This window comes from Pezoporus flaviventris, unplaced genomic scaffold (assembly GCF_033815535.1).
Source record: "Pezoporus flaviventris isolate CSIRO_AGI_PZ_B2104156 unplaced genomic scaffold, CSIRO_AGI_Pfla_v1 ptg000005l, whole genome shotgun sequence".
Lineage (NCBI taxonomy): Eukaryota > Metazoa > Chordata > Aves > Psittaciformes > Psittacidae > Pezoporus > Pezoporus flaviventris.
The window spans coordinates 1167246-1192239 of record NW_026892553.1 but is presented as its reverse complement, the minus strand read 5'-3'; the positions used below and the strand labels follow the sequence as shown (position 1 = coordinate 1192239).

At 45.6% G+C, this 24994-nt stretch overlaps 2 protein-coding genes across 5 annotated transcripts; both read left to right on the top strand.

Moving 5' to 3' along the window:
* The first annotated feature begins 4107 nt into the window (after positions 1–4107).
* LOC133265251 (V-set and immunoglobulin domain-containing protein 4-like) lies at positions 4108–12825 on the top strand. 2 transcript variants are annotated; one of them, XM_061445559.1, is made up of 7 exons: positions 4109–4281; positions 5253–5609; positions 6223–6504; positions 8471–8539; positions 9251–9364; positions 10662–10683; positions 11532–12825. In XM_061445559.1, exons 1-7 carry the CDS (start codon positions 4227–4229, stop codon positions 11725–11727), a joined length of 1095 nt encoding a protein of 364 aa, XP_061301543.1. In that variant the 5' UTR covers positions 4109–4226; the 3' UTR covers positions 11728–12825. The 2 variants fall into 2 exon arrangements, with proteins under 2 accessions (XP_061301544.1, XP_061301543.1); XM_061445560.1 differs by lacking the exon at positions 9251–9364 and having other exon boundaries at positions 4108–4281.
* Positions 12826–16800: 3975 nt separating this feature from the next.
* On the top strand, positions 16801–24477 carry LOC133265248 (V-set and immunoglobulin domain-containing protein 4-like). 3 transcript variants are annotated; one of them, XM_061445556.1, is made up of 7 exons: positions 16809–16996; positions 19608–19964; positions 20078–20359; positions 21714–21773; positions 22030–22140; positions 22452–22473; positions 23305–24477. In XM_061445556.1, the coding sequence occupies exons 1-7, from the start codon at positions 16942–16944 to the stop codon at positions 23513–23515; spliced, it is 1098 nt and encodes a 365-aa protein (XP_061301540.1). In that variant the 5' UTR covers positions 16809–16941; the 3' UTR covers positions 23516–24477. The 3 variants fall into 3 exon arrangements, with proteins under 3 accessions (XP_061301542.1, XP_061301541.1, XP_061301540.1); XM_061445558.1 differs by lacking the exon at positions 22452–22473 and having other exon boundaries at positions 16801–16996; XM_061445557.1 differs by lacking the exon at positions 22030–22140 and having other exon boundaries at positions 16802–16996.
* Positions 24478–24994: the final 517 nt, after the last annotated feature.

Below are 24994 nucleotides of genomic sequence, written 5' to 3'. Positions count from 1 at the left end.
GTGTAGCCAGAGCAGCTGGCTTTTCCTTTTCCTTTTCCTTTTGGAGACCGTATTTAGTATTTCAGCTGGGATGGGACACCCAGATTACTCTTTCCCAGTTTGCCAGCTCACACTGTGGTTGCTCAGCCCAAGGACTGCACAAGCATCCTCCCTAGTCAGGCACCCACCCCATCCTTGCCTTGCTACCCTTTCCTGAAGAGCTATTTCTCTCTGGGGCTCTGCCAGGTACACCAGATGTAGTGCACCAGTGCAAGGGAGCTTAATGAACTCCAGTGAGAAGCCCTCAGCTCCATCAGGTATGGATTAAAACATTTACTGGAGATAACATGAGAAGGAAATAGGGAACAGCATAGGTGATCTCAGCACCAGGCAGACCTCAGGCCCAGGCACAGTGCACTATGCAGAGCCCATGCTGAGGTTAACTGGCAGTGTGGGCTTTACAGTTTTTGTAGGATATTCCTAGAAGAACTCTATTCATCATTTCCACTGCCAAGAAAAAAGGATGCTTCAAGGAAAACATGCTGCTCCGCTTCAAGGTAAGGGCATGGGCACAGCAGTGGCAGTATCACTGGGATATGGACAGACTCTCCTGTTAGGAGGAGGTACCCAAGCCTGTCTGCATCCACAGTGAGTGGATGGCAGAGGATCACCACCCCCTCTATGCACAGCAGCATGCTGGTTGGGACTGCAACTTGATGGGTAACAACTTGGTGTTACCAGTGACCACAGTTGCTTCACTATAATGCAAGTTTCCTTCCTCCTCTGGCGTCAGCACACAGCTTCTGCTTGTACTTCTTGGTTTTAGTGCCCTGTGGCTGGGAAGGAAAGGTTGGTTTTCCTTGACTTCCGTGTGCTGAGAATTTACGGAACACACTCACGCATGGCAAGCACAGCGTGAGAAAGTGAAAAGTGCCCTGCAGAGGCTCCTTTTACAATTAGTATTTATATTGTCCCAGACTAGCACTCAGCACGCAGACCATGTCAGCAAAGCCTTCATTTATTATCTCATGCTGTGTACTTGCTAACACAGAGCTTTCCAGAACATGAGCTCTGTCTCTCATGGACTGTATGATGCTGCCTCATCCAGTGCCTGCTCAAAATGTTTTTCTGTCTCCTAAAATAAGATTGCTGTTTTGAAAAGTAGTTATCTGTTATCCTATTTTCCCAAAGCAGAAGCAAGCGATTACTACAAAGTCATCTTAGTGTGCAGGTGTCTGTGCTTGCGTCATGTAAAAGACAAGAGATCCCTCCTGCTAGTGTCCCCCCCAGCCAAACAGGTAAATGTAAACAGAAATACATAAATATCTACACATCCTGATTTTGTCAGCAGTTTGAGTTTTAGCTTCCTGGTTTGTACGTACCCTGCTAGTGGCAGGTTCCCTTATGACTTAGTCTGAGTCAGTTGAGGCTTCTGCCCTCCTGTCCAGCCAACCATGTTCCCCAGAAAGCAATTTCATTAATTTGAACTTAACATACTATTTTCTCATCCTTTTATGAGCCAACAAGTATGTGAACGCTGCGACCCATGGAAGCTTTTCCTGCTTTTCCCCATCCCAGTGACTGCAGCTTGGAGTTGCATCTCATGGAAGATTTCTGAGGAATTGTAATGGATGGGAACCTAGCTGAGAGTCGATACCCTCTCGTGACTGAGAGACATAACCAAGAATACAGATTTTTGGTCGAAGTGTATTCAGTAGGGTGTATATATTTATGTTCAGTGTGACTGTCTGAAAGAGGCAGGAAAACAGTGGTGTGCAGCTGTTCTGTGACCTTTATATGTGGCTGCACTGGGGTGCCTGGACAATGCTCTAGGCACTGACAAAAGTGAACTCATCAGAAGGTGCATGGCCCCACGAACAAACAATTAGAGAGCTGGCATAAAACCAGTTGACTTTTAAAGGGTATAAAAGCAGAAGCCTCTTGTGGCCAAATCCAAGGCCGCACCTAGGGGTGGACACACCGCATAGGAATTTTCCCAACTAGCTGGGACTGCTGGCACTGGCTGCAGTGGGGCTTCCCAGCTTGGAGTGTGGGTCTGGATGATGATTTGGTGGTATCTGGTGATGTATTTCTTCTTAATGATTTGATGCGTTGCTAATTTTCCTCCGTACTTTCTATGTATAGATCTCTGATTTGCTGCATTGGACTCATTTACTATAAACAGAGAGAGAGAGATAACACCCCATTCACGTTAACGTGCTTGTTTGCTTTAGTGTGCTTATTCACTTCAGTGTGCTTGTTTAATAAACTGTGCATATTATACTGCTAGTGTGTGGTCATTTTGTGGCGTACCCTGCCTGTCAACAGAACAGGAAGGAATACAGGGCACAAGGGAGAAGCATGTGAAATCAGGTCCCAAAATCACCTGAATCTCTGTAGAACCTTTTTCTCTGCTTTATTAAGTAGCATATTTTCAGAAGCATTTAGACCTTAAGCTAATTAGATGCCTTTTAATTACAGGTATAACTGCAAATATAGTAGATGGTAAGAAATTTATTAAAATAGATGATCATTTAGGCTGTGACTGATCAACAATCACAAGGATATAAAGATTTTTTAACCAAATAAAGGCATGAAAATTGTGTGTGCTAAAACCACCAGCTTCAGGGAAACAGAGATCAGAATGGTATAACCTGATAAGAACCAAATTAAAACTTTTACCCATAACATTGTCATCATTAGATCAATGTTAATAACAAATAGTTAACCAAAAAAAAATCACTATTCTATATGCATATATACTTTTAAGCACCCTTTTTTGCAAAATGAACTATCAATTACTCCAAGGTAAGAGTATAAGTAAAAGCAAGCAACTATAATGAAAGGGAAGACCTTGAAAGAAAAAGAAGAAGATAATATCAGAGTCTCAGGACTGCATACACATATCTCCTGATTTTAATGTTAAATTACATGACAACCTAATGAATCTGCCTACAAATGACAGTGTAGGTGGAGCTGTCTTTAAGCCATATATAGTTCATATGAAGTACTTTTTCCCCACACCACCACTACTTCAGAATCAGGTATGCAACACTGATTGCTCTGTTACCCTGTACTGTGCTGCTGTGGGTGCAAACGTGGTCTCACTGTCATTAAAGGAGGATTGTACTTCAGAACACGGTCTAGGATTTTGCTGACTGCATCTATTTGTTCTGGGTACTTGCATTTTGAGGACTGGGTGTTGAATTTGAATGCAGCAATAGCAAAGTGCTTATATTGATTTGGCTGAACACAATGAAGCAGCAGATTTCTGTCATTAGAATGTAAGAGAAAATAAGAGTTGCAGAAGACAGCATAAGGCACATAAAATCTCTTGAAGATAATGTCTCAGTAGAGAACAGATTCTTCTCCTGTGCAGGTCTAGTGCTCAATCACCTAATGCAGGTTAACTACAACTAATATTACTTTTAATTAATAATAACACATCTCATTGCAGTTAAGAACACACTATTATATAGTCTCTAAGATTTTCTACTTTGGTAAGTTCCCTTTTTTTTCCTGTCTAGGTATATAACTGTTTACCTGTTTCCAAAGTAGTCTACAGGGAAATGCAGGTGGCCCTAATGCAGTTTCTTAGTTGAATACAATGAATTAATTCAATCATGCAACTAAATTACTAAATAACTAAATAAATGGAATATTATGATACAGAATAGAATGTTTCAGTTGGAAGGCACCTACAGCGATCATGTGTTTCACACTGGTAATGTAAAGATTTAGGCTGTTTCGTGAATTTTGATCTAAAGCACAGTGCTGACCTTAACAGAAAAGCTGGTAAGAAAATGGGTTGTAAGGACCTTGGTTGGTTAGCTCCTTAAGGGTGGTCTCGCATGTACTCGCATTGTTGGTAACATGCATATTAAAGCTTATTATTTAGTAATCAATGCGAAGAGAAAAAGAGAAGAAACATGAAACTTTTATAAAATGGAGCTAAAAAACAGAAGGAGAGGAACGCATACTCAGCAGGAAATATGAAATAGGGTAGAAATAACTTCAGCTTTCCTCTTTCCACCCTCCCTTAGGACTTCTGTTCTGCTCACACCTCTACGAGTCATCACTGAGATGTTCTTTTTTTTTCTGAAAAAGAGGAAGGAAAAGCCATCAACAGCTGTCCTGGGTTCTTGATGACAAAGTGAGCGAAGGCTCAAGTGTTCTTGATTTACCCTCTAGCTTGGAGAGAGTGGCTCTGCTCTACTTGACAGGGAGAAACTGCATCTCTGGGGGGGATGGAAACGCTGGTGAGAGCAGCTGTGGTTTTGAGTCCTTTTCTCTTCTGCAATGGTGAGTCTATGGAAAGGTCTCCTGTTCAGGATGCTCCTTCCCTGGTACTGGTGTTTCTGTGTGTGTTTGGCAGGGGTGGTTCTATTTGGGGAATAGAAATATGGAAAAAAAGGCCAATATCTTTGTGTGCTGCTGGCTCGGTGTTCTTTTGTTTCAAATCCAGTGGTTGCAGGGCACAACAGTGCATGATGGCTTTGGAAATGCTGCCTATGTTCTTAGAGTACAGAGATCCCATATATGTTATGATGGTTATTTCCCAGAACACAGTAGGCAGCCCAGCACAAAGAGTTTGGATAGTGCACGTTCCCAGGAAAGGGGAGGTTTGCAAACCAGGAGAAAAAGGTGAAGAAGTGTCTATGGAAGCACAGGTTCAAACCCAAGAGTGACAAAAATGTACTGGAACAAAGGTAATGGCCCTCATAGGAAAATTTAACAAGTTTTAGGCTTCTTTGAGCCTTTTCTTAAGTTGCTTGAATTCAGCTTAGTCTGAAAAAGCAGTCTTTCAGGAGAATAAATGCACAGCGGAGGAGGAAAAGCCATTAAAGCTGTGGCTTGCTCTTAACGTGTGGTGCTTCCCAGGAAAGCCCCAAACGTGATGCTGGGTGGTGGGTGCAGACACCAGCTGTGACCTTGAGCTGGGCAACTAGGGCTTGAGACAAGTGCCTTCCTTCAGGCCCAAGACTTCTGCTAATTCTGACCCTGTTCACTTGCCTCCAGGTGTTCACTTGCTTGCAGGTAAGCACCAGGCAGAGCATGAGAGGCAAACTGCATGCATCCATGACTTCATGCCCCCATCTGCCTTCCTCATGCCATGCTGCTTTTTATTAGCCCATCATCCACACTGGCTGCCCATCCTTTTGATTTGGTGGCTTCCACTTGCTGATGCTCTCACCATTGCTTCATCACCCAGGAGCTGCTTTCATGTTGATTGCTTTTTTTCTTCAAAGGTTTCTTCTCCATTCTTCCTGCAGCTTTTCTGAACCTGACTGGCCAACCTGAGATTGAGGGTGTATGGAAGGACTCTACCACCTTGCCATGTGTCTATGTGCCTGTGAAGGACTTGGTACAGGAAATACTCAAGTGGATGGTGGTCCGTGACCAGAATTCTGTCACCATCTTTCGGAGGGATGACTCTGGCGACCATGTTCTGCTGTCTGACTACAGGGGCAGGGTCAGTGTCCTGAACGATGCACCAGGGAACGTGTCTCTCCACATCCTGAACCTGGAGGTCTCTGACAAGGGAACCTACATTTGCCAGGTCACCTGGAGGGACAGCAGTGACAGCCTAATAGTAAGAGAGATCACCACTGAACTGGAGATTGTTAAAGGTAAACCCTAGAAGGAAGCTGTGCAAGGGTGGAAAGCTTGGCTCGGGAAGGCTGTTAGGAATTAGATCAGGTAGGCAGTGACCACCCACTTTGATGCAGGAGAGTTTTGCTGAGCAGTGTTAGACTCTGGCAAGAAGCAGCAAATAGGTCAGAGAGAGGAATTTTGCCCAAGATATGGCACCCTGAAGTTTGGAGGCTGGGGGAGGATTTGTGGCTTCTTGCTTACCAATTTGCCCCTGGCTCTACCTGTGTCCAGCAGCGCAATGCTTCCAAGGGATGTGCACCAAAGGGGAACTTTCTGGAACATTGCATTGCTTTTCTTTGACCAAACTTCATCTCATGTGCCTGATCTCCCTTTGCCTGAGCAGTGATGATTTATAGAGGAAGGGGGATGTCATCAGCATCCTTTGTGTAGGAGGTGCAATGGGTGATATAGCTGGTACAGTCACAGCTAAGTCAAGCTTAACCCGTGCAGAGAGGCGACATGAAAGGAGCCCCCCCTTCCTCCTGGGAAAGCACCCAAAGCCAGAGCAAGAACTGCCATGGCAAGGGGCACCTTCCCCGCCACAACTAGAGCCAGCGTGACCTGGATCCCATCTGCTTTGTCTTCCAGTGGCAGCAACCAAGCCCATCATCAGGGCCGGCGAACTGGGGCTCACAGTACCCGCAGGAGCCAGGACCAGCCTGACCTGTGTGGCCAGCGGGTCCCCCCCCATCCGCTACCGCTGGTTCAGAGGCACCCCGGGAAGGAAAGCCCTGTTGCTGAGCGGGCAGGCTGAGCTGGTGTGGGACAGCCTGCAGCCCTCCGACACTGGGAAGTACTACTGTGAGGTGGAAAACAGGGCTGGGGCCGGGGCTGTGCAGCAGAGCGATGCTGTTGAGCTCACAGTGACAGGTGAGTGCCCACGATAGAGTTCCTCATCTTTGCTGCAGAAGACTGAGACAGGGAGTTTCCTCTTTCGCAGGAGGATCAGCTATGTAATGTTAAACATGAATTGTGTCCTCATTGCTTTCCCAAAGAGAAAACCACAGGTTGACACTCCTCCTGTTTCGGAGTGTGCCTGATTATGGCAGGGTTTACGACAATGTCCCCTGTGTTCTTTTGGGACCAGCGCTGTGCAGGATAGGAGTCTGGCTCCTACCCGTGGCATGTCTTGCTCTTACCTGACTTGCACTGCTAACAGAGAGCAGGGGACACGGCCGGTTGATTAGTCTCTCCCCCAGGGTCCCCAGTCACACAGCAGACCACCCCTGGGACGGGCCAACACACCACACCCCTGTTCACCCCTCGAGGCAATGGGCCCCAGCCAGTGACCACAGGTAAGTGACCTGGGCTGCAGGGGAAAGGCTGCTTTCACCCTGCCACTCTGTGAGTGACAGAGAAGGTGAGTGAGACAAATCCACTTGATGCTCCTTTTGGGCTGCAGATCCTCTTTGCAGGTGGGATAGAAATGATACTCCCTGTCACAGAATCATTAAGGCTGGAAGGGAGCTCTGGAGATCATCCAGTCCAACCCCCCTGCCAAGGCAGGGCCACCTAAACCAGGTTACACAGGAATGCATCCAGGTGGGTTTTGAATGTCTCCAGAGAGGGACTCCAGCAGTGTCAGCCACTGCTTTCCCCAGGTGAGGGTGCTCAGCTGCAGGTAGGTGGGTTGGAGCCGGGGCTGTGCAGCAGAGCGATGCTGTTGAGCTCACAGTGACAGGTGAGTTCCCAGAGTCACAGCAGGATGGAAAGCATCTGTATTCCTTCCAGAATGGAACAACATTCCTACTTCCCTTCCCTGAAAAAGGAAAATATGAAAAGTGTTGGACTTCTGGCCTCTGAAGCACTTTGTATCATTGGTTCCAGCTTTCTATCCTTGTTTATTTTCTTTATTCGATTTCCCCCCTCCTCTTCAGAGGAGCTCCTCTTTTCTGATGCATGGAAGGTTGTGTTTCTGCCTAAGAGACTCTTTATGTGTCTTAGTGCACATACATAGTAGAAATATAATTTCCTGTCTTTTAGATCAATATGGAATGTTCTGGGTTCTGCCCTTTTTTTTAAAGGGCTTCTTTACTTGCTTTCTGGTCTAGAATGAAAGCTGCTTCAGTGGGAAGCAGAGCTGTTATCTCTAGTGACATAACCAAGTTATGCAAAAGCTGCTCCAGACCTCACTGGGTACAATCTACCTTACTAAGAGCAGTTGTTGTGAGAGAGAGCTTGTGATTTCCAGTTTGGTTTTGTGGGGTGTGGAAATTCATGTCTGGGCTACAGTAGGTCTGCTTCTGGAAACTTTATGTTTTGGGTTTATAGTGCCCCACCAGTTACACAGCAGTGACCAGTAGCTAAGGGAAGATGATGACAGTTGCAGGAAAAAACCCCAAATGAAGTTGGTGATCAGGAGCATCTCAGTGATGTCTTGGGCTCCACTACTAATACATGGGGTAGTGAGGCACTGCCAAAAGGAGTGGTGAATGCTCCATCCCTGTCCATGTTCAAGGCCATGTTGAACAGAGCCTTGGGTGATACGGTCTAGTGTGAGGCACCTCTGCCCATGGGGTGATCTTGAGGTCCTTTCCAACCCTAACTATTCTATGATTCTATGTATACCTAGTGTGTGTGTATATATATATATAGTCTGTGTATACATAGTATATATAGCACACATAGTATGCATCCAGTGAGTATATGTAGTACCATGCATACTCTCTCAGTATTACAGTGCATATATTGCACTCATTTCTAGAGTTTGCCTATTTTCACTGCCTTGTAAATGTGACAGAGACATTCTCTTTTGATCCTAAAATTCCAGATCTTCTGGTGCTAAAATTAGGATTGGAAATGCACTGTGAGCCTTTCACTCCTGTTTGTTTTGCAGAACCTCCCGTGACAGTAGTGACTTCTGAGAATGGTGTGGGATATCCAGAAAAGAATTATACAACTCAGAGTAAGTGGAGAGCAAAACAAACCTAAGAATGAGATTAGGGACCCAAATAGTCCACACCTCAAGCCTCAAAATTAGTGTTCTGCTTTCTGGCTGCAAATTGTATTAACAGCTGTTCTCAAGGGACCTAGGTGATTCATGGCTCATGATTCATGATTCACTCTTTCGAAGAGTCTGGCGTTTTTAAGGCAGGAAGGAAGCTTTTATAGTTGAAGCAGAGCTGTTCCTATGTTCCCAAACAGTAGTCCTTTTCAATCTTTGAGTGTCAAAACTGCAACAGCAGAAAAGCCTCAGTGTGCAACTCAAGCATATTTTTTATACATCCTCAACTTTGCTGTGACATGGCAGGTTTAAACATGTTCAAACTCAACTGAACAGTATGCTTGAATGAAAAGCTGAGACCCTTTATTTCATGACATGTAGAGCAACTATTCTGCCCAGCTCACAGTCTCGGTGAGCCTCTGCTGGCTGTCTTTGTGCCCACAGTCTCTGAGAGATTCATGCACAGTGAGTTGGACTGGCTCAGCCACACAAGAGCAAGGTGCTGTCGGGATGCAGACAAGCAAGGACAGGCATATGCATACAACCCCATGTGTTCATGACAGGGCTGGCTGCTGTTGGCCTTGAGAAAGTGGTCAGCATCATGTAACTGCTTCTGCTACCATGACCCAGGAGGGCTTCTCTGTTTGAAAGTCTTCTGCTGTATTGCTCTAGATGTCCAAGGGACTCACCTGTCCCTGTTCCTCGTCATTCTGATTGTGGTGGTGTGTGCTGCTGCGGTTTTGCTTGTCATCTTTCTTATCATCCGCATGAGGAAGCCCAAAAGTGGTGAGTAGAATGGTCTGGAAAACTAGACTATATTGTGCATGCCCAGCTTGGTTTTACCTATAAATGTTTTTTTGGGCTGGGACTGGTACTGTGCTCACTGCTTCCAGTAGCAGCTCTGCCATCTGCATCGTATAGGCAGTCGATCAAATTGTGCATGGATCAAAACAGGTGGTGGAAGCTCTAAAGAGGTGTAGAAGTCCCTTTTCCTCAGAGATAAGCAGTTGCTGCAGTTGAAGATGGTCTGCCGGGGACCAGCTCGAGAGGAGCCCAGCAGGCAGCATCACCCGGGTGCTCCCACACCACTGAGTGCTGTGGGAAGGGCTGGCATGGTGATGAAGCAGCCTCTGCCACACTCATCCCGTGCTGGTTCCGAGAGGGGTCTGCTCCCCTGGGCCATCCTGCAGTGCTCACCTTCTCTGCCATGCTGCCCTCTACTCTGCCTCGGTTATGTTGGGATGGTTCTTTCCCTCTGGTCCCCACAGACATCCCATGACTCTCAAACCAACCTGCTGGACTGAGTTTGTTGATCAGATCTTTTAAGGTATCTGGTAGCAAGTTAATCTTGTCCTGCTACTTTAAAATACCTGTTTGCACCAGCTGCTGTTCAGTATTTCCCTTAGTACCTGGAGGGAGGGAGCTCATCATTAATTCTCCCTATTCAGTAACAGTTCATTTCCTTTCTACTCTCCAAATGTAGGCTATATTTACTGAATAATTCTGTCTTTTCTGTGCTAATGCTAGAAATCTCCTGACCACTTGCTGAGAGTCCCCTTGCTCGCTGAAGCACTCAGCAGTGTACAGAGAACACACTGGAGTTTTGGTTTGGGTTTTTTAATACTGATGGCCATAGTTTTCTCCTTATCCATTTGTGTCTTTTAATTGCCTTTCTACAACTCCATGCTACCAATTAATAATAATTCTTACCAAATACTCTTTTTTTTTGCCTTTTTTTAAGGAATCTCGAATAACCTCTTCCCAAATTGTTCTTTACTGAACAATTCATATAGTGAAATTGTGGGAACTGGGAACTTTCAGTTTAACTTCCAGTTTCTAAACTTTAACCCTGGTTTCAGTTATTTTGACCCAGTTGTGCTACAGCTGGAATATGGGTTATTTTCATTTCCTTGAACTGAATCCTGGGAATAGGAGTCATCTCCCACCTAGCACTATCTCTAAGGTTCCTATTTTTATTCTGTCTTCAGAGGCTGCTTTCTTGTATCAAGAAAAGACAGTAGAATTTATTTTTGAGACTATAAATGCAAATTATTGACGCACTTTTCTGATTATTCTTTTCTAGCTCAGACCTATGAAGTAAAATTGTGAGTATAACCCTTTATCTGACATATTGCTGAGTCTTTGGGGACTGTATCAGAGAAGAGGGAAAAAAAACCAAACAGGTGCTACTTAGCTGTCAAGATTAAAAGTCTCTTAAGCAGTACGGATTAAGACATTCAAAGTTAGTCTGTAGTACACTGTACAGATGATCTGTAGACTTTCCATGTCAACAAATAATGTCACAAGAAAGATCTTCTCCTTTGCAATATTAGAATCATAAAAACTAGCAAGAGCTGTTTATTAACTCTTCAGCCCAATAAGGCCTATGAATGATGACAGCCAAGGATAAATTCCCAGTGTTTTTACAAATGTAAAGGACAGGAATTCCCCCTCTAGAAAGCTAAGGCTCCAGATGCACAGAATATACTTTGATTCATCCTTGAAATATCCTTGGCTGAACCTGCCTCTTTTAATTGTAGCTGTGGCAGGAAGTTATAGCTATTTCTAAGCTCATGTTTCAGCATTCTGATCTATTCATAACCCACGGATGCTATACTGAAAAGCCTAATAATCCAGTGAAAACACGCAAGAGAACCACTTATCCAGATATACATCGAATTGCTAATGATTAGAGTGCCATGGGAGAACATGCCAGCAGTGTTTACCCAAGATTTTGTGCTTACCCACTAACAGTTGAACCCTGAGCAACTGAACAAATGGTGTGATGGCATTTCTCCTCAGAGGATTTACCCCTGTTTTAAAGATATTGGATATCATAAGCTACATGGTGGATATGGGCCACATTCAGTTCCTCAGCTACAATCTTGAGGGTTGGGAGATGCTTCAACTACTCTGATTGCAACTCTTCTTTCCTACTGTGTTTTGATTTCAGCCATAACTCAAGGGCAGCAGCTGCTTCAAGGTGTGAAAGTGCAGGCTACTATGAGGAACCCATCTCCACTGAAAACAAGTATGCGATGGAGCCTGTGAAAGACAAAAGATCTGAAGAAATAAATATGAAAAAGAATGAACATGACTGTGTTGGAAACACCATGGAATCTGAATATGAAGTAGGGGACACTGCGTGAGAACCAACTTATTGCTACATGTAGCAGTCCTGAAGAGCACTTTTCATTCAGGCGAAATATCTCTTCCTATTCACCTTAACCTCTCTAAAATAAGTTGGACAAGCAGTTTTTGCTCCTTCATGACTTGTGGAGCCTTAACAATCTCTTCAATGAAAATGCAAAGCTCTTTGAGAACTTTTGTTGCAAACTGCTGTATAGACCTCCTGACTTTGCCATTTTTGGTTTCCTTCCACCCCCTCTGTAGAAGAAAGCCCTTTAAAAGCCAGGGTATGCAGATCCCAGGCCAAGAGCACTGTACTAACTCAGCGCTTTGCAATACCAAAAGGATCTGCATTCACAGCCTTCGTGTGGTAGGAGCAGAACCAGCAGCAAGAGGGGCTCAACATCCTCATCATCTTTCAGTAAGAAGTGCAGAACGAGGCTGGCCTGGGAACTGGCATCTCTCCTCCCACACGCCTCAGTGTTGCATGGGTGGTAGAATGTCTTAAATGTGAGACAGCCCTTAAAGAAACACTGAAAGACAGATTAAGGACAGGATAAAACCAAGAACTCTACCACCCTAGGAGTTAAAAGAAAACCACCAAACCTGTTCTGTGCTCAATTCACCTTTCTGCATCATCTGCAGTAAAGTGCAGGCACGCTTTCTATAGTTTTGGCGCTGGACGGCTTGGGTGGCTCTGAAACTGCAAAAGGTACATTCTTCCTGAGTCCACTTTCTCTGTTCCCCTTTTTAATGCATGTGTAACATTTAAAAGGAAATAGATGCTTTTCCTAAGTTTGTGGGTAAAACTGTTTACACACTCCTAAACTATTTTGATATGAATATTTTTGTGTGACCAGCTCATCTTTAAAATGCCAGCAAGCACTCCTCAAAAGATGCTCATGAAATACTTTCCTCCTGGCTTAGGAAGGAAAGGGCAAGTAGGGAGCTGAAAAGCTTTGTTGTTCATAATTTCTACTATCCTAAGTAAATCTATAACATGGATACAGCAGATTTATGGGAGAACCTTTTTATAACAATTGGGCAATAGCATGTCAGATTAAAAGCCATGCAGACAGATGTAAAACAAAATGAGCAACCTGAGGGGCAAGGAGGATATTGGATTAGTGGGCCCCCAGATTTGCTGTTCACACTCGGGAAAGGTGGGCAATTCTCTGCAAGCATCAGCTCAAAATTCACCAGCAGTCCAAGACAGTATTAGATGCTATTAGGAAAAGCATTACAACACAACAGAAAACAGGATTGTGATAATGGACTCATGGAATGCTTCCACCTTATGTATGCGTGTAGGTGTCTCATCTTGAAAGGGTTTAACAGAGCTAGAAAAGTTACTGAGAAAGATAAGGCTCAGTAGTGGCATGAAACCACCTCTGTGTAAACGCATTATACTTTCTCAGCTTTTTGAACCCGAAGAAAAGAGAAGAATGAGGCAAAATGAGCAAATCTTACTCATCATGAACACTGTGGAGAAGACGAATAGAGCGTATTTGTTTATGGTTTCTCCAAAGATAAAAGGAAGGAGATTTCCTGAATTTCCTGTACCAGTTTTATTTCTCTTTAAGAATGTGCTTAAAAAACAAGAGCTGGGAAACCCTGATTTCAAAATGGAGAGGGAACAAACAGCAACTTTGGTTAGTGATGATGTCTTGGAAAAAATTGTCAAGATGTACATACAGCTTATTGTAGATACAGGGAAGCAAATGAAAACCATTAAACTTCAGGACTGTAAAGTTAGTAGATTTTGCTACATTTCTCTTTATTTTGGCAGAAAGGTTGAATGTGCATGAACGTCTGTGTGTGTCCAGGAGCGTATTAGGTCCCTCTACTTGAAAGCAGAGGAATTAGTGTGAATCTGCTGGAGTTTGGGGTATGTTTTGGGTGTTGTTAGTTGATGTTTGCAGGCTGTAGTCGGCCACAGTGTAGAAAACAGAAGGTGCAAGAGTCACTGCTAGTCCTATTTGAGGTTCAGAGCTGGTGAAATGAGATGTTTTGGATGTGAAAGAAAATGACTTCCATTATGAAGTGTGTAAAAAGCCAGTGAAGTCTGACAGTCTCTATTTCTAAGGAGGAAAGTGAGCAGGGGAGGAAAACTGTTGCAATAGTACTGCAAGGCACACCGTTATCACTAAAAGAGTTTTCCAGAGAACAGCAAATCATGACTGGATAGTGTGCTAATGTGATGACAAAACAAGAGTGTTGAAACATCCTGGGAAACTAATGTTTTCTAATCTTCCAGTTCTAGATGAGGTTGCAGTTCTTGGAGCCCTTCAGTAATGGTCTCATTCTTTAAAATGGGGGTTTTAAAATGTGTGTGTGTGTGTGTGTGCGTGTGTGTGCACTTGTTTGGTAGGGAGGGGTTTGGAGGGGAATGTCTCTGTTACTAGAAAGCAGCCCACCTGTCTAGAGCTCCATCCCTGAAACAAACGTACTTAAGAGGTAATATGGGGCTTCAGCGCTATATGGAACAACCGGGAAGCAGAAAAGAACCTGCTGCTGCGAGTTTTATGGCAGCAATAAGCAGAGCTCCAAAGTCAAGCAACGGAGAACATCTGAGCAGAGAGGTAGACGCGTCATGTGCTGCTTGAGGAATGAGGAGAAGAGTTTGTTCTTTCTGTAAGTGCTGGGGTGGGGGTACAGCCATCCAGACCAGTGGATTTGGCTTTTCAGGAGAGGGCGACATTCTGTATGAGCAAAGAACGGCAATGCAGCTGGCATCATGAATTCTTTCCTCTTCTGTTTAGTCAGATCTGTGAGCTAACCATGGCTGTACCAAATAAGAATGTCTCAAGACTTGCAGTAAAAATTGCCTTCTTTTGCAGATGGCTCAAAAAGAGAACTATAAGACCTTTCTTCTTCAGTTACTTAAATTTTAGTTATTTGCTCAAAGCCTGGTACTGAACTCCACCCTCCTGCAGGCTAAAACTTTCATTTCATCACCAGGAAACCTGTAGCAAACTTCTGTAGCCTCTGGCGTACTTTGTCAAAACACAAGTGTAAGATGCAGGCTCTGCAGAGCTCGTCCCTAAGAGTAGTGTCTGCAGTCCCATCTGCGCTCATTTTTGGGGAAATGGGGACTTTACTGTGCCACCTCTAATTAGCCTGGGATGTAGCAGCAGAAATTGCAGAACAAAGAGTCATAATGGTCACTTTGCCCAAGTTGTGATGCTTGGAAGTGTGTCACTTCCAGTATTGTGAAAGGAAGGTGGGTCCTGCAGGGGGAGGGGCTAAAGGGAGAAAGCAGCAGATTCAATCAGAAGCAGAGACATAATTTATTATAATAAACCAGGTAACTAACCATAGTATCTGAGACATTAAAGGCTTTTTCTTCACATGTTCATGAGGAGCCCCTCTGGTAAGAAAGAAAGAGGCTGAGAGGAGAAAACTAGCAGCCACATCTCTGTACTAAGGAGAGAAAGATGTCACGTACATCATGTTTGAGGAACTGCAGTTCTTCATGTTTGTTTTAGCTAAGTAGTCTTTTTTGGTTTTTTTTTCCTTATCCTTCAGACTTACCGCTTCAGGAAGCCTTGCATGTCCGGTTCACAAACTGGTCGTATCAGCAGTTTCAGCTTGGGTTTTCAGCTTGTTCCAGGGTGTGTTCCCCAAAATTTAGCTTCTGCTAAAGTCTTGTGTAGAAGTAGTTTGTTGGGACAAGCTTCTATCACCAGTCATGGCCAGGGTGTGTAAAGGATTAGTTTTATATCCTCTCTCTGAAAATAAACCTATTCACTCTGCAAGTAGCATCACTTGAATTTTAACAAGTGCAGTTTTGTTCATTTGTTTTTAGGCAGGACTCAGACATAGCTAATGGCTTCTTGGTGGCAAATGGGGTACAGACAGTATGAACAGGTACCACTGGAAGCTTCAACAAAATAGCCAAGAAGAAAAGGCAGCAAAAATCAAGTTTCCACCGCATCAGCAAGGACATGCTCTGCAAGAATGGGTTGTGCTGTTGCCTCCATTGTCTTCCTCAGCAGGATGACAACTGGAGATAGCTCTTAGCCTGGAACAACAGATTTATTTCACTAGGTCTTGCCACACGACATTCAGCTTTTTGCTCCAGGCTGTCCATACTTACCAGAGGCAAGTTTTACAACAGCAATAAGAGAGCTCAGCTGAAATCACATGCAGCAAGCCATCCAAGTGTGCACACATCTCCACCTGAACACTGAAATGAGACCTGCACGGTTCTCATCAGTTTACTGACTTTGGGAAAATGAAGATAGCCTCCAGTTTTCATTGCCCTGTGCAGAGAGGGAACAAGCCATCACTGACAAGTGGCAGCACTTCCAGAGAATGGTCTGAGCTCATCTGCAATGTAAACACTTCAGCTGAAGCAAACAGGTATCTGTCATGATGCTTGTAGCTGTGGCAAAACTGCAGCAATTACTTTTCCCTCCCAGCTCCAACCAAAACTGTCTCCTGTATTTTGGGTGCATCTGCCTCCTGCTCAAAGATGATACTCTTCTGGTGCAGTTGTTAAAACTATATGCTAAGGCACATCTGTTGAATAAATGCCAAATATCTGCTTTAATGAATGATTAAAAGCCTATAACAGAATTCACTATGTCAGTCTACTTGCTTTTATACATGTTTCTTATCTTCTACAATTCCTTCTCTTCTTGGTATTAATTATCAGACTCATATTAATCCTGCGCATAGCACCTATTGATAACTTTTGCATGTACCTTTAAAGGTACACCTACAGAGCATACCCAGAATGCCTCCTGGATTAAAGCTCCTCTGCCATTAGTCATGTTGTCCAAAGAAGCTGTGGCTGCCCCATCTCTGGGAGTGTTCAAGCCCAGGCTGGATGGGGCTTTGAGCAAGCTGGTCTAGTGAAAGGTGTCTCTGCTTGTGGCACAGGGTTGGAACTAGAGAAGGTTTAAGGTTCTTTCCAACCCAAAACCATACCATGATTCTATGAAGAATGATAAAAAAGACTACTCATCAGAAAAATCAGGAGACTGGTAAGAGGAGTGGATGGGGACATGGGAATATGAAATGGAACTGTAAAGCTCCTTATAGTCTTTGTCTATCCTCTACCCTTCACCTAATCAGCAGTGAAATGGACTCGTGATCCTTCAGAAAGAGGATCCTAGATGACAAAGGACAGAAGAAAGGGAAGTGTTCTTCACTTGCATTCTGTCCCAGGAGTGTGGGATCTCTCACAAAGCACAGGGAAAGGTTGACAGACCTGTGGTTCTGGGAGAATGGGAGAACCTGTGCAAATAGTGGTGTTTGTGATGGCTTTCGTCACCTGCAACGGTGAGTACATGCTTCAATGTGTAAGAACAAAAGTCAGAGCCCCAGCAAGGTAGGGATCTGAATTACAGTTTCTTAATTTTTAAAAATTATCAACTGTGGAAAGTCATTAGTTTCTTGTATAAAAAACAGAGCCTGAGAATTCACAAGAGTCTCCTTTAGCATCAGATACAACAAGGTGCTTTTAAGAGTAGAGCAATGGGGTGGTATTGGGCAAAAGTGCAGCTCCCATGCTCCAAAACAAGAGCAAAACAGGATTGTTCAGGAGCCTTGGACAGGACCAGATTTGGTGTATGAGAATCCAAAGCAGTCTTTTGAAAGCTGGAATGTGTATTTTCCTATAATTTAATAATGCATTATGATTGTTCTGCTAGCATGGTCCTGCGAAGAAGAGCTGTGATTGTGATACTAGGTGTGGGCACACATGATTCCTCTCTGATAATCTCCTGATCTTCTGGCTCTTTAAGTGCATTAGACGAGGTGATACTGGAATCCTTGCTTTGGTTCATGTGCCCATGAGGCACATACGGCACTGGCACCAGCAGAGGATGGTTTTGGGAAACAGGAGAAAGGTGCTTTAACAAGAAGCACAGAATTGCTCCTGACCTTTAGAAAAACAGGTTGAAGTATGTTCCTTATTTTGTCATAAAAAATCAGCTGTGATCTGCCTCTCAAGTGACTTACTGTGAGCTAATGCATCTGAACATAACCAGTACCTTTCTGGGGAGGAGGGGAAAGGGGGAGCAGGACAAGAGGGTATGGGTAGAGGTGAGCCAAGCCCAGCTAAATTCAGGTACTTTGCTACTTACAAGGGGCAATTCCCAGAAGAGCTGTGGTCTCAGTGGGCAGAGAGCTGGAATGGTTGGGAGAATGAGCCAAAACTTACCACCCTCTTTTCCTGTGTCCACTTAAGTGCTTGACAGGGTGCTTGTTTGGGTGAAGCAGATCTGAGCCAAGAAATCTAGGTCAGATCTGAAGTTCTCTAAGGCTAAAGCAAAAAGGGCGGTTTTGGTCCCCCATTCCTGTTCCAGGTCCAGTACTTCAGAGGAGATCCCTAAAGGCTCCTGCTGGCATATTTCTATGTACACTGGTGCTGGCAGGCTGAGAAGGAAGATGCTCAATTGTTCTAGAAAATGGGACAGAATATGATTTCAGGGTTGTTTTTTTTGTTGTTGTTGTTGTTGTTTTTTTCCCCCATTATCATGCATTACAGAGAATATGAATCTCTCTGGTCAGTCTTCTAACTTCTAACACAGACCTTTAGTTTTTTTTCTGGTCCAGCTGTATTTCCCTCTTTTGTGAGACTTGACATTGTTTGTCTGGAAGAGCACACCCCAGTTTAAGAAGAGTCACTGGGAGGATTTACATTTAAAGGTGTTGTCTCAGGGATTTATATTTTGCTGAGTTTCTCCCATTCCTTCCAATCAGCTTTCTTTTGGAGTCATCCCTGCTAATGTTGAAACTGGTCAGATACAGAGCACAGCTGCTCCACATGGAATCAGTGGATGCTGGCAGCTATTTCATGGCACATAGCAATGCAAACAGCACCGGAGGGATGTTTAAACAGAATTGTGTCCAGATGAATGCACTGAATAGCAAACATACTTGAACTTGAGTGCCTCAAGTGCCTTGAAGGTACTTTTGAGCAGCTTTCTCACCAGCTTACACCCTTCTTAGTTTTTCTTGATGGAAGTTTGTGAAAAGAGGAAGAAGAGAAATGAAAGATCTTTAAAAACTGGTACATCAAGGAATTGCCTTTGTCTGGAATGTGAGATTTGAAGAACAGAGCTGTGCCTGCCCTCTCTAAGTCATCTGGTAAAGGAATACCAAAGCTCCTTGTCAGAAACAAGGTGCCAGCATGCTCAGCCTCAGCAATTCCCTTGCCTGTCCCCATGGACGCAGACCCACAGATCTTGTCTTCCTCCAGTTGGCAGCTTCTGTCAGCTCTGGCACAGGCTGTTGCACAGAGAAGTGCTTCTCCTTGCACAGCTATACTGCTGGGTCCTGTGAGCACCAGGGAAGTTGTATAAAAAATAGTGCTGTTAAAGAATGCAAAGATGTTGCATTCATTGTTAACTGCAGTAAAGCAATGAAGTTGCTTTGTTCATCCTTTCTCCCACATAGAAGGTAGAATTCAGCATCGAAAGTGGTGGTGTCAGATCATCCCATGTCAGTGGGGGAAAGTTCTTGCTCTTTGATTCATCCTGTGCAAGTGTAAGCAGAAAGTCAAGCAGCAGAGGCAAGGTGTAAAGGCTGAAGCTAGAGAGCAGGAATAAGAGATGCTCCTTAAGGTCTTGTGAAGACTGTAGCTGTGATGCTGCCATCAGGGGCTGGATTTGTGCTTCTCAGAATTGCTTCTCAGAATTATTCCGAGAAGGAACTGAGAATGGGCAAGCATCCAGAGGGAAAAAAATAAAAATAGCCATGAGGTCAAAGCAACTGTTCACTTCCCTATGCTCAGTGAAGCTGGGACAGGCTCTGGTTTGGCTGGCTGTGGTCTACAGCCATGACCTCATGCTGGGTTCCACCGCCTGGTGATTCCTACCTAATTCGAAGGATGTTCTCCTCTTCTGCTGCATTCTTACTCCTTCCCTTCAACTCTTGTTGCCTGCAGCCCTCCTGGATCTGACTGGTGTTCACCAGGTCCAGGGCACATGGATGGGATCTGTCACTTTACCATGTACCTACATGCCCTCAGATGGTTTCACACAGCAAACGCTCATCTGGAGCATGGAGAGAGACCACAGCACCTCCACCATCTTTCGGAGGGACTATTCCGGTGACCACATCCTGCTGTCTCAGTTCCGAAACCGGGTCAGTGTCCCAAAGCACAGCCCAGGGAATGCCTCACTCTTAATTGAGAACCTTGAAATCCCTGATAGTGGACACTACACCTGTCAAGTCACCTGGAGGAGCAAAAATAACAGTGTGATCACAAGGGAGGTGACCACTGCGGTTAAAGTTGTCAAAGGTAAGTCCAGCAGTAAAGCCCTGCGCTTGTGCAGCCAATATAATCCACAGAGCATGAAGGTGAAGCAGCAGCTGGTGGGAATAATCTTTCATGCCATCTACTTTGTCTTCCAGTGGCAGCAACCAAGCCCATCATCAGGGCTGGCGAACTGGGGCTCACAGTACCCGCAGGAGCCAGGACCAGCCTGACCTGTGTGGCCAGCGGGTCCCCCCCCATCCGCTACCGCTGGTTCAGGGGCACCCCGGGAAGGAAAGCCCTGTTGCTGAGCGGGCAGGCTGAGCTGGTGTGGGACAGCCTGCAGCCCTCCGACACTGGGAAGTACTACTGTGAGGTGGAAAACAGGGCTGGGGCCGGGGCTGTGCAGCAGAGCGATGCTGTTGAGCTCACAGTGACAGGTGAGTGCCCACGATAGAGTTCCTCATCTTTGCTGCAGAAGACTGAGAGCAGGAGTTTCCACTTTCGTAGGAGGATCAGCTATGTAATGTTAAACATGAATTGTGTCCTCATTGCTTTCCCAGAGAGAAAACCACAGGTTGACACTCCTCCTGTTTCGGAGTGTGCCTGATTATGGCAGGGTTTACGACAATGTCCCCTGTGTTCTTTTGGGACCAGCGCCGTGCAGGATAGGAGTCTGGCTCCTACCCGTGGCATGTCTTGCTCTTACCTGACTTGCACTGCTAACAGAGAGCAGGGGACACGGCCGGTTGATTAGTCTCTCCCCCAGGGTCCCCAGTCACACAGCAGACCACCCCTGGGACGGGCCAACACACCACACCCCTGTTCACCCCTCGAGGCAATGGGCCCCAGCCAGTGACCACAGGTAAGTGACCTGGGCTGCAGGGGAAAGGCTGCTTTCACCCTGCCACTCTGTGAGTGACAGAGAAGGTGAGTGAGACAAATCCACTTGATGCTCCTTTTGGGCTGCAGATCCTCTTTGCAGGTGGGATAGAAATGATACTCCCTGTCACAGAATCATTAAGGTTGGAAGGGAGCTCTGGAGATCATCCAGTCCAACCCCCCTGCCAAGGCAGGGCCACCTAGACCAGGTTACACAGGAATGCATCCAGGTGGGTTTTGAATGTCTCCAGAGAGGGACTCCAGCAGTGTCAGCCACTGCTTTCCCCAGGTGAGGGTGCTCAGCTGCAGGTAGGTGGGTTGGAACCCCCCAGGACAGCAGCTGAGCCAGAGCTAGAGGAGCCTAGGAAAAGCAGGAGGTTGCACAATGTCACCTGGGGCAAGAAACTTGATTTGGGGCTCCAGGAAGCCTTTGGGTGTAGCTGCCGGTGGTAACCCCCCTCACACCAGCCAGGGAATCACCATAAGAGAGATGAAGTGAGAAAGTCTTGTGGAAACCCAGATACAGGGTGATGCCAAAGCCTTCCCTGGCCGTGCTATTGCCAGCCACAAGCCTGGTACCTAGATCTACACCATGCTGGGCAGGTGTACCAGGTACCTCAGGGGTGATGGCTGGGGGGGGAACACACGTGTGCAGGATGATATATCAGGAATAAAAATCTGTCTTGTTGCTCTGAGAGCAGGTTCAATGGGTGTTTTGGGTGTTTTCATTCCACGCGCTTCAAACATGTTAGCCTGAGAGAATCAACCGTGCTCATCGAAATGGGGCAGCAGTTACATCCACGCAGAGCTGCGCGGGTGACCCCACGGAGGCCACTGCCAGCCCTGCTGCTGCTTTCCCGAGCAAAGCCAGCTCCCCCAGCAGGGTCACAGCGCACTCCTCCCTCCTTACAGGTCTGACCGCAACGAAGCCGCGCTCCGAGGGGGGTTCGGAGGAGCCTCCCGTTGCCACGGGTGAGTGGAGTCCCGCGGTGGGAAACGCGAGAGGGCAGGCTGGAAACTGCGCGGCAAACACCGGGATTTCGCTCGTCGGGAGCCACCCGCCCCTGGCGCTGCCGAGGGGCTTTTTCCGCCCGGAGGTCGCCGTGCGGTTCTGCCTGGAACGCGCTGCCCGCGCTAACGCTTGCTTTAGGGCACTTGCAGAGAGCGTTTCGCCGCGAGGCCCCGGTTCCCCCGGCGTGGTCACAGCGCTCTCCTCCCCCGTCCGCAGGTCTCCCCGCGGCCCGGTACGCGCTGCCGGCCGCGCTGGCCGTGACGCTGGGCGTAGCCGCGCTTGGAGCGCTCCTGACCGCACCTCGGTGCCGGCGGCGGAATGCGGAGGGTGAGAGAGGAGGGCAGGGCGGGGGGCTCCGGGCCGGGCCGGGCGGCAGAGAGCTGCCCTGCACCGAGGGGACGGCAGGGCGGGACGGCGCGGCGCTTGCCACAGCTCCATCAGCATCCCCATCATCCCCAGCCCCAGTCGGTCCATGCTAGGAAGAGGCAGGGTGGAAGGCTTATTCCCGAAGATGGGAATGCATGGAAGTGGGTGGGGGTTTTGTCTGGTTTGGGGTTGTTCGGCTGGATTTTATTTTTGCTGTGACACCTGTAAAACCTGTTGATGCGCGGCTTCGGTTCTTCTTCTTTTTTTTCCAGAACTTCTCTATGAAGTTGCTTTGTGAGTACTGGACATCAAGAAGATTTTGGGGCATCACACTGATGTCTGTTTTCAGAAAGCCTCTTTCTTTGCTCAGTGAAAAGCCAGACAGTTCTTTGACTCGCAGGGGGAGGATCTGAATGCCTTGACAGTCAGTTTAGCATGAGGACATAGACATCTTAGGGCAGGAGGCAGCAAGAGTCTGTTCTTTATTATGTTAGAAGGAGAGAAAGATATTCTGGGTCCGTCACTATGCCTTGCAGGTGCCATGGGAAAACTATTCTCTGCAGTAAATTCCCACCATCATTCCACAAAGCAATGGACAGGAATTCTCAGCTCTTCCTTTGAGATAAGTTCCTTTTTCTATAGATGCCTTTCTCTTTAAGAAGCATGACCCAGTGCTTACCCAAGTACTATTTTGTGCAATTCCTATTCACTTACAATTGCACAAATGTATTTTCTGCCCCGTCTTAATGTCAGTGTTTAATCCCTTCATACTACTTTCCTTTTTAGAAACATACCTTAGCTATCTGTTAGCTTCCCACATTGCTACTTTTCCTAGTTACTACTGGTAGTTATGTTCTAAAGGCTAGACTATCTAATGGGAACTATATTGTGCATAATATGATAATGCCATGAGAGTTTATGTTCCCAGTGTTAACTGTTTATTGCTTCTTCTTGTGTGTGTAATTCTTTCAATGTTACTTTCTAGTGTCTTCCAGAGCCTCATTCAATCAATATGAACTTTGCTGTTCCACAGATCATGTGGTGGATACTGTCTTGGACTAAGATGTAAATCAAATGATTTCTCATCTAGTCAGCCCCCTCAGTAATGTCTCCCTGTTGTTTCAGCCACAGCACTGCAGATGTCACCAGACTGGAGACTGATGGGGAAGTCCCTGTTAAGTGCCCACACAAAGATACAAATTCTAAGACTGAAACATCCAATGACATTTTCACTGTGAAAGACAGCAGCCTTGACAGCATCCACGTGAGGAAAAATCCTGAGTATGAGAACCTTATGAATGCAATGGAATTGGAATATGAAACAGAAAGAATTTAGCAGAGTACCATCTTTTGCATATGAGTAGTTGTGCAGGCTGCAGATATTGAATGGTAAACTTCACCAAAGGAAACTCATCTTTCTGTCTACCTCCTGCTCTGACAAATATACCAGCCTCACTTTAACCTAGCTCACTAACTTCCTTTAACTCAGGGGAACCTTCTTGGGCTTTGGCAAATGAGGCCTGCCCATTGGTGCAGAAACCCTCCACCAAGTGGTTATCTACCTAGTTCTGTAGAGCAAATAATTTCTCAGCAGCCTGAAGGTCCAAGGTGAGGAAGACTGGATCTGAAGGAGTGGAAACACAAATGTCTTTAATCTGGTGTAGCTGAGTGCGACACTGCCAATAACACTGGCAAGGTGTACTCTCAAGGGCATATTCCTTTGTTTGTACATCCCGGAATGTGAGGAGCCATGGACTGTGCTGGAAATTGTTGTCCTCTAGCTTTTACAGCTCAACAAATATTGGTTGTACATCCTCTTTGTCCTTATGTCTTTTTTGTTAGAGCATGGCAAACAGACCTCATAGCGTGGGCTGATGTTCTAGGAATGTAATTTTCCCTATCAAAACAGAGCTCATTGCTTAGACGAAGAGGGAATGGCCCTGTAAGCGATGAGCTGCCTACCTGCCACCCTCTTTCTTTTTTTCCTGGAAAAGCAGAATTTTTCTTGAAGGAAATGCTAGCATTTTATTTTTACAATGTGGGGCCAGAGGCATAATAAAATAGAGAGAAATTTGAGGCATTTTGAACGATGATTGAGCAAGGGACCTCCCTGGACACAACAGAGTGACAGTGATTCACCCTGTGGGACACGAGTCAGTGTGATTACAACAGAGATAGTCATACTGGCCTATGTTATGGGGATGCTGTAAGTGCTCGTGTTTCTAAAATGCCTTGAAAAGTGCTTTATTAGCATAATGTATTTTCTTTCCAAGGACAAATACAAAAGGCTTCAAAAGAGTTTTTTTTTTTTTTTTGCATATGGGTTCTGACTTCCTTGGTTTTTCACCACCCACTGCCATCACTTTTCTGTTGCTTGCAAATTTGTGTTTTTCTTCTAATCTAATTCTGCAGAACAGGCAGGGGTACAGTCATGGTCACAGTTTGACCAAGGTGGTTCCTGAGCTACAGGGCTCATTTTTTTTTTGCGATTCCTATTTACTTACACAAATGTGTCTTCTGCTCTGTCCTAATGTCAATGTTTAATCCCTTCATACTACTTTCCTGTTTAGAGACATACCTTAGCTATCTGTTAGCTTCCCACATTGCTACTTTTCCTAGTTACTACTGGTAGTTATGTTCTAAAGGCTAGACTATATAATGGGAACTATACTGTGCATAATATGATAATGCCATGAGAGTTTATGTTCCCAGTGTTAACTGTTTATTGCTTCTTCTTGTGTGTGTAATTCTTTCAATGTTACTTTCTGGGGTCTTCCAGAGCCTCCCAGGGTGCCCCTGTGGTCTGCTTTTCCTG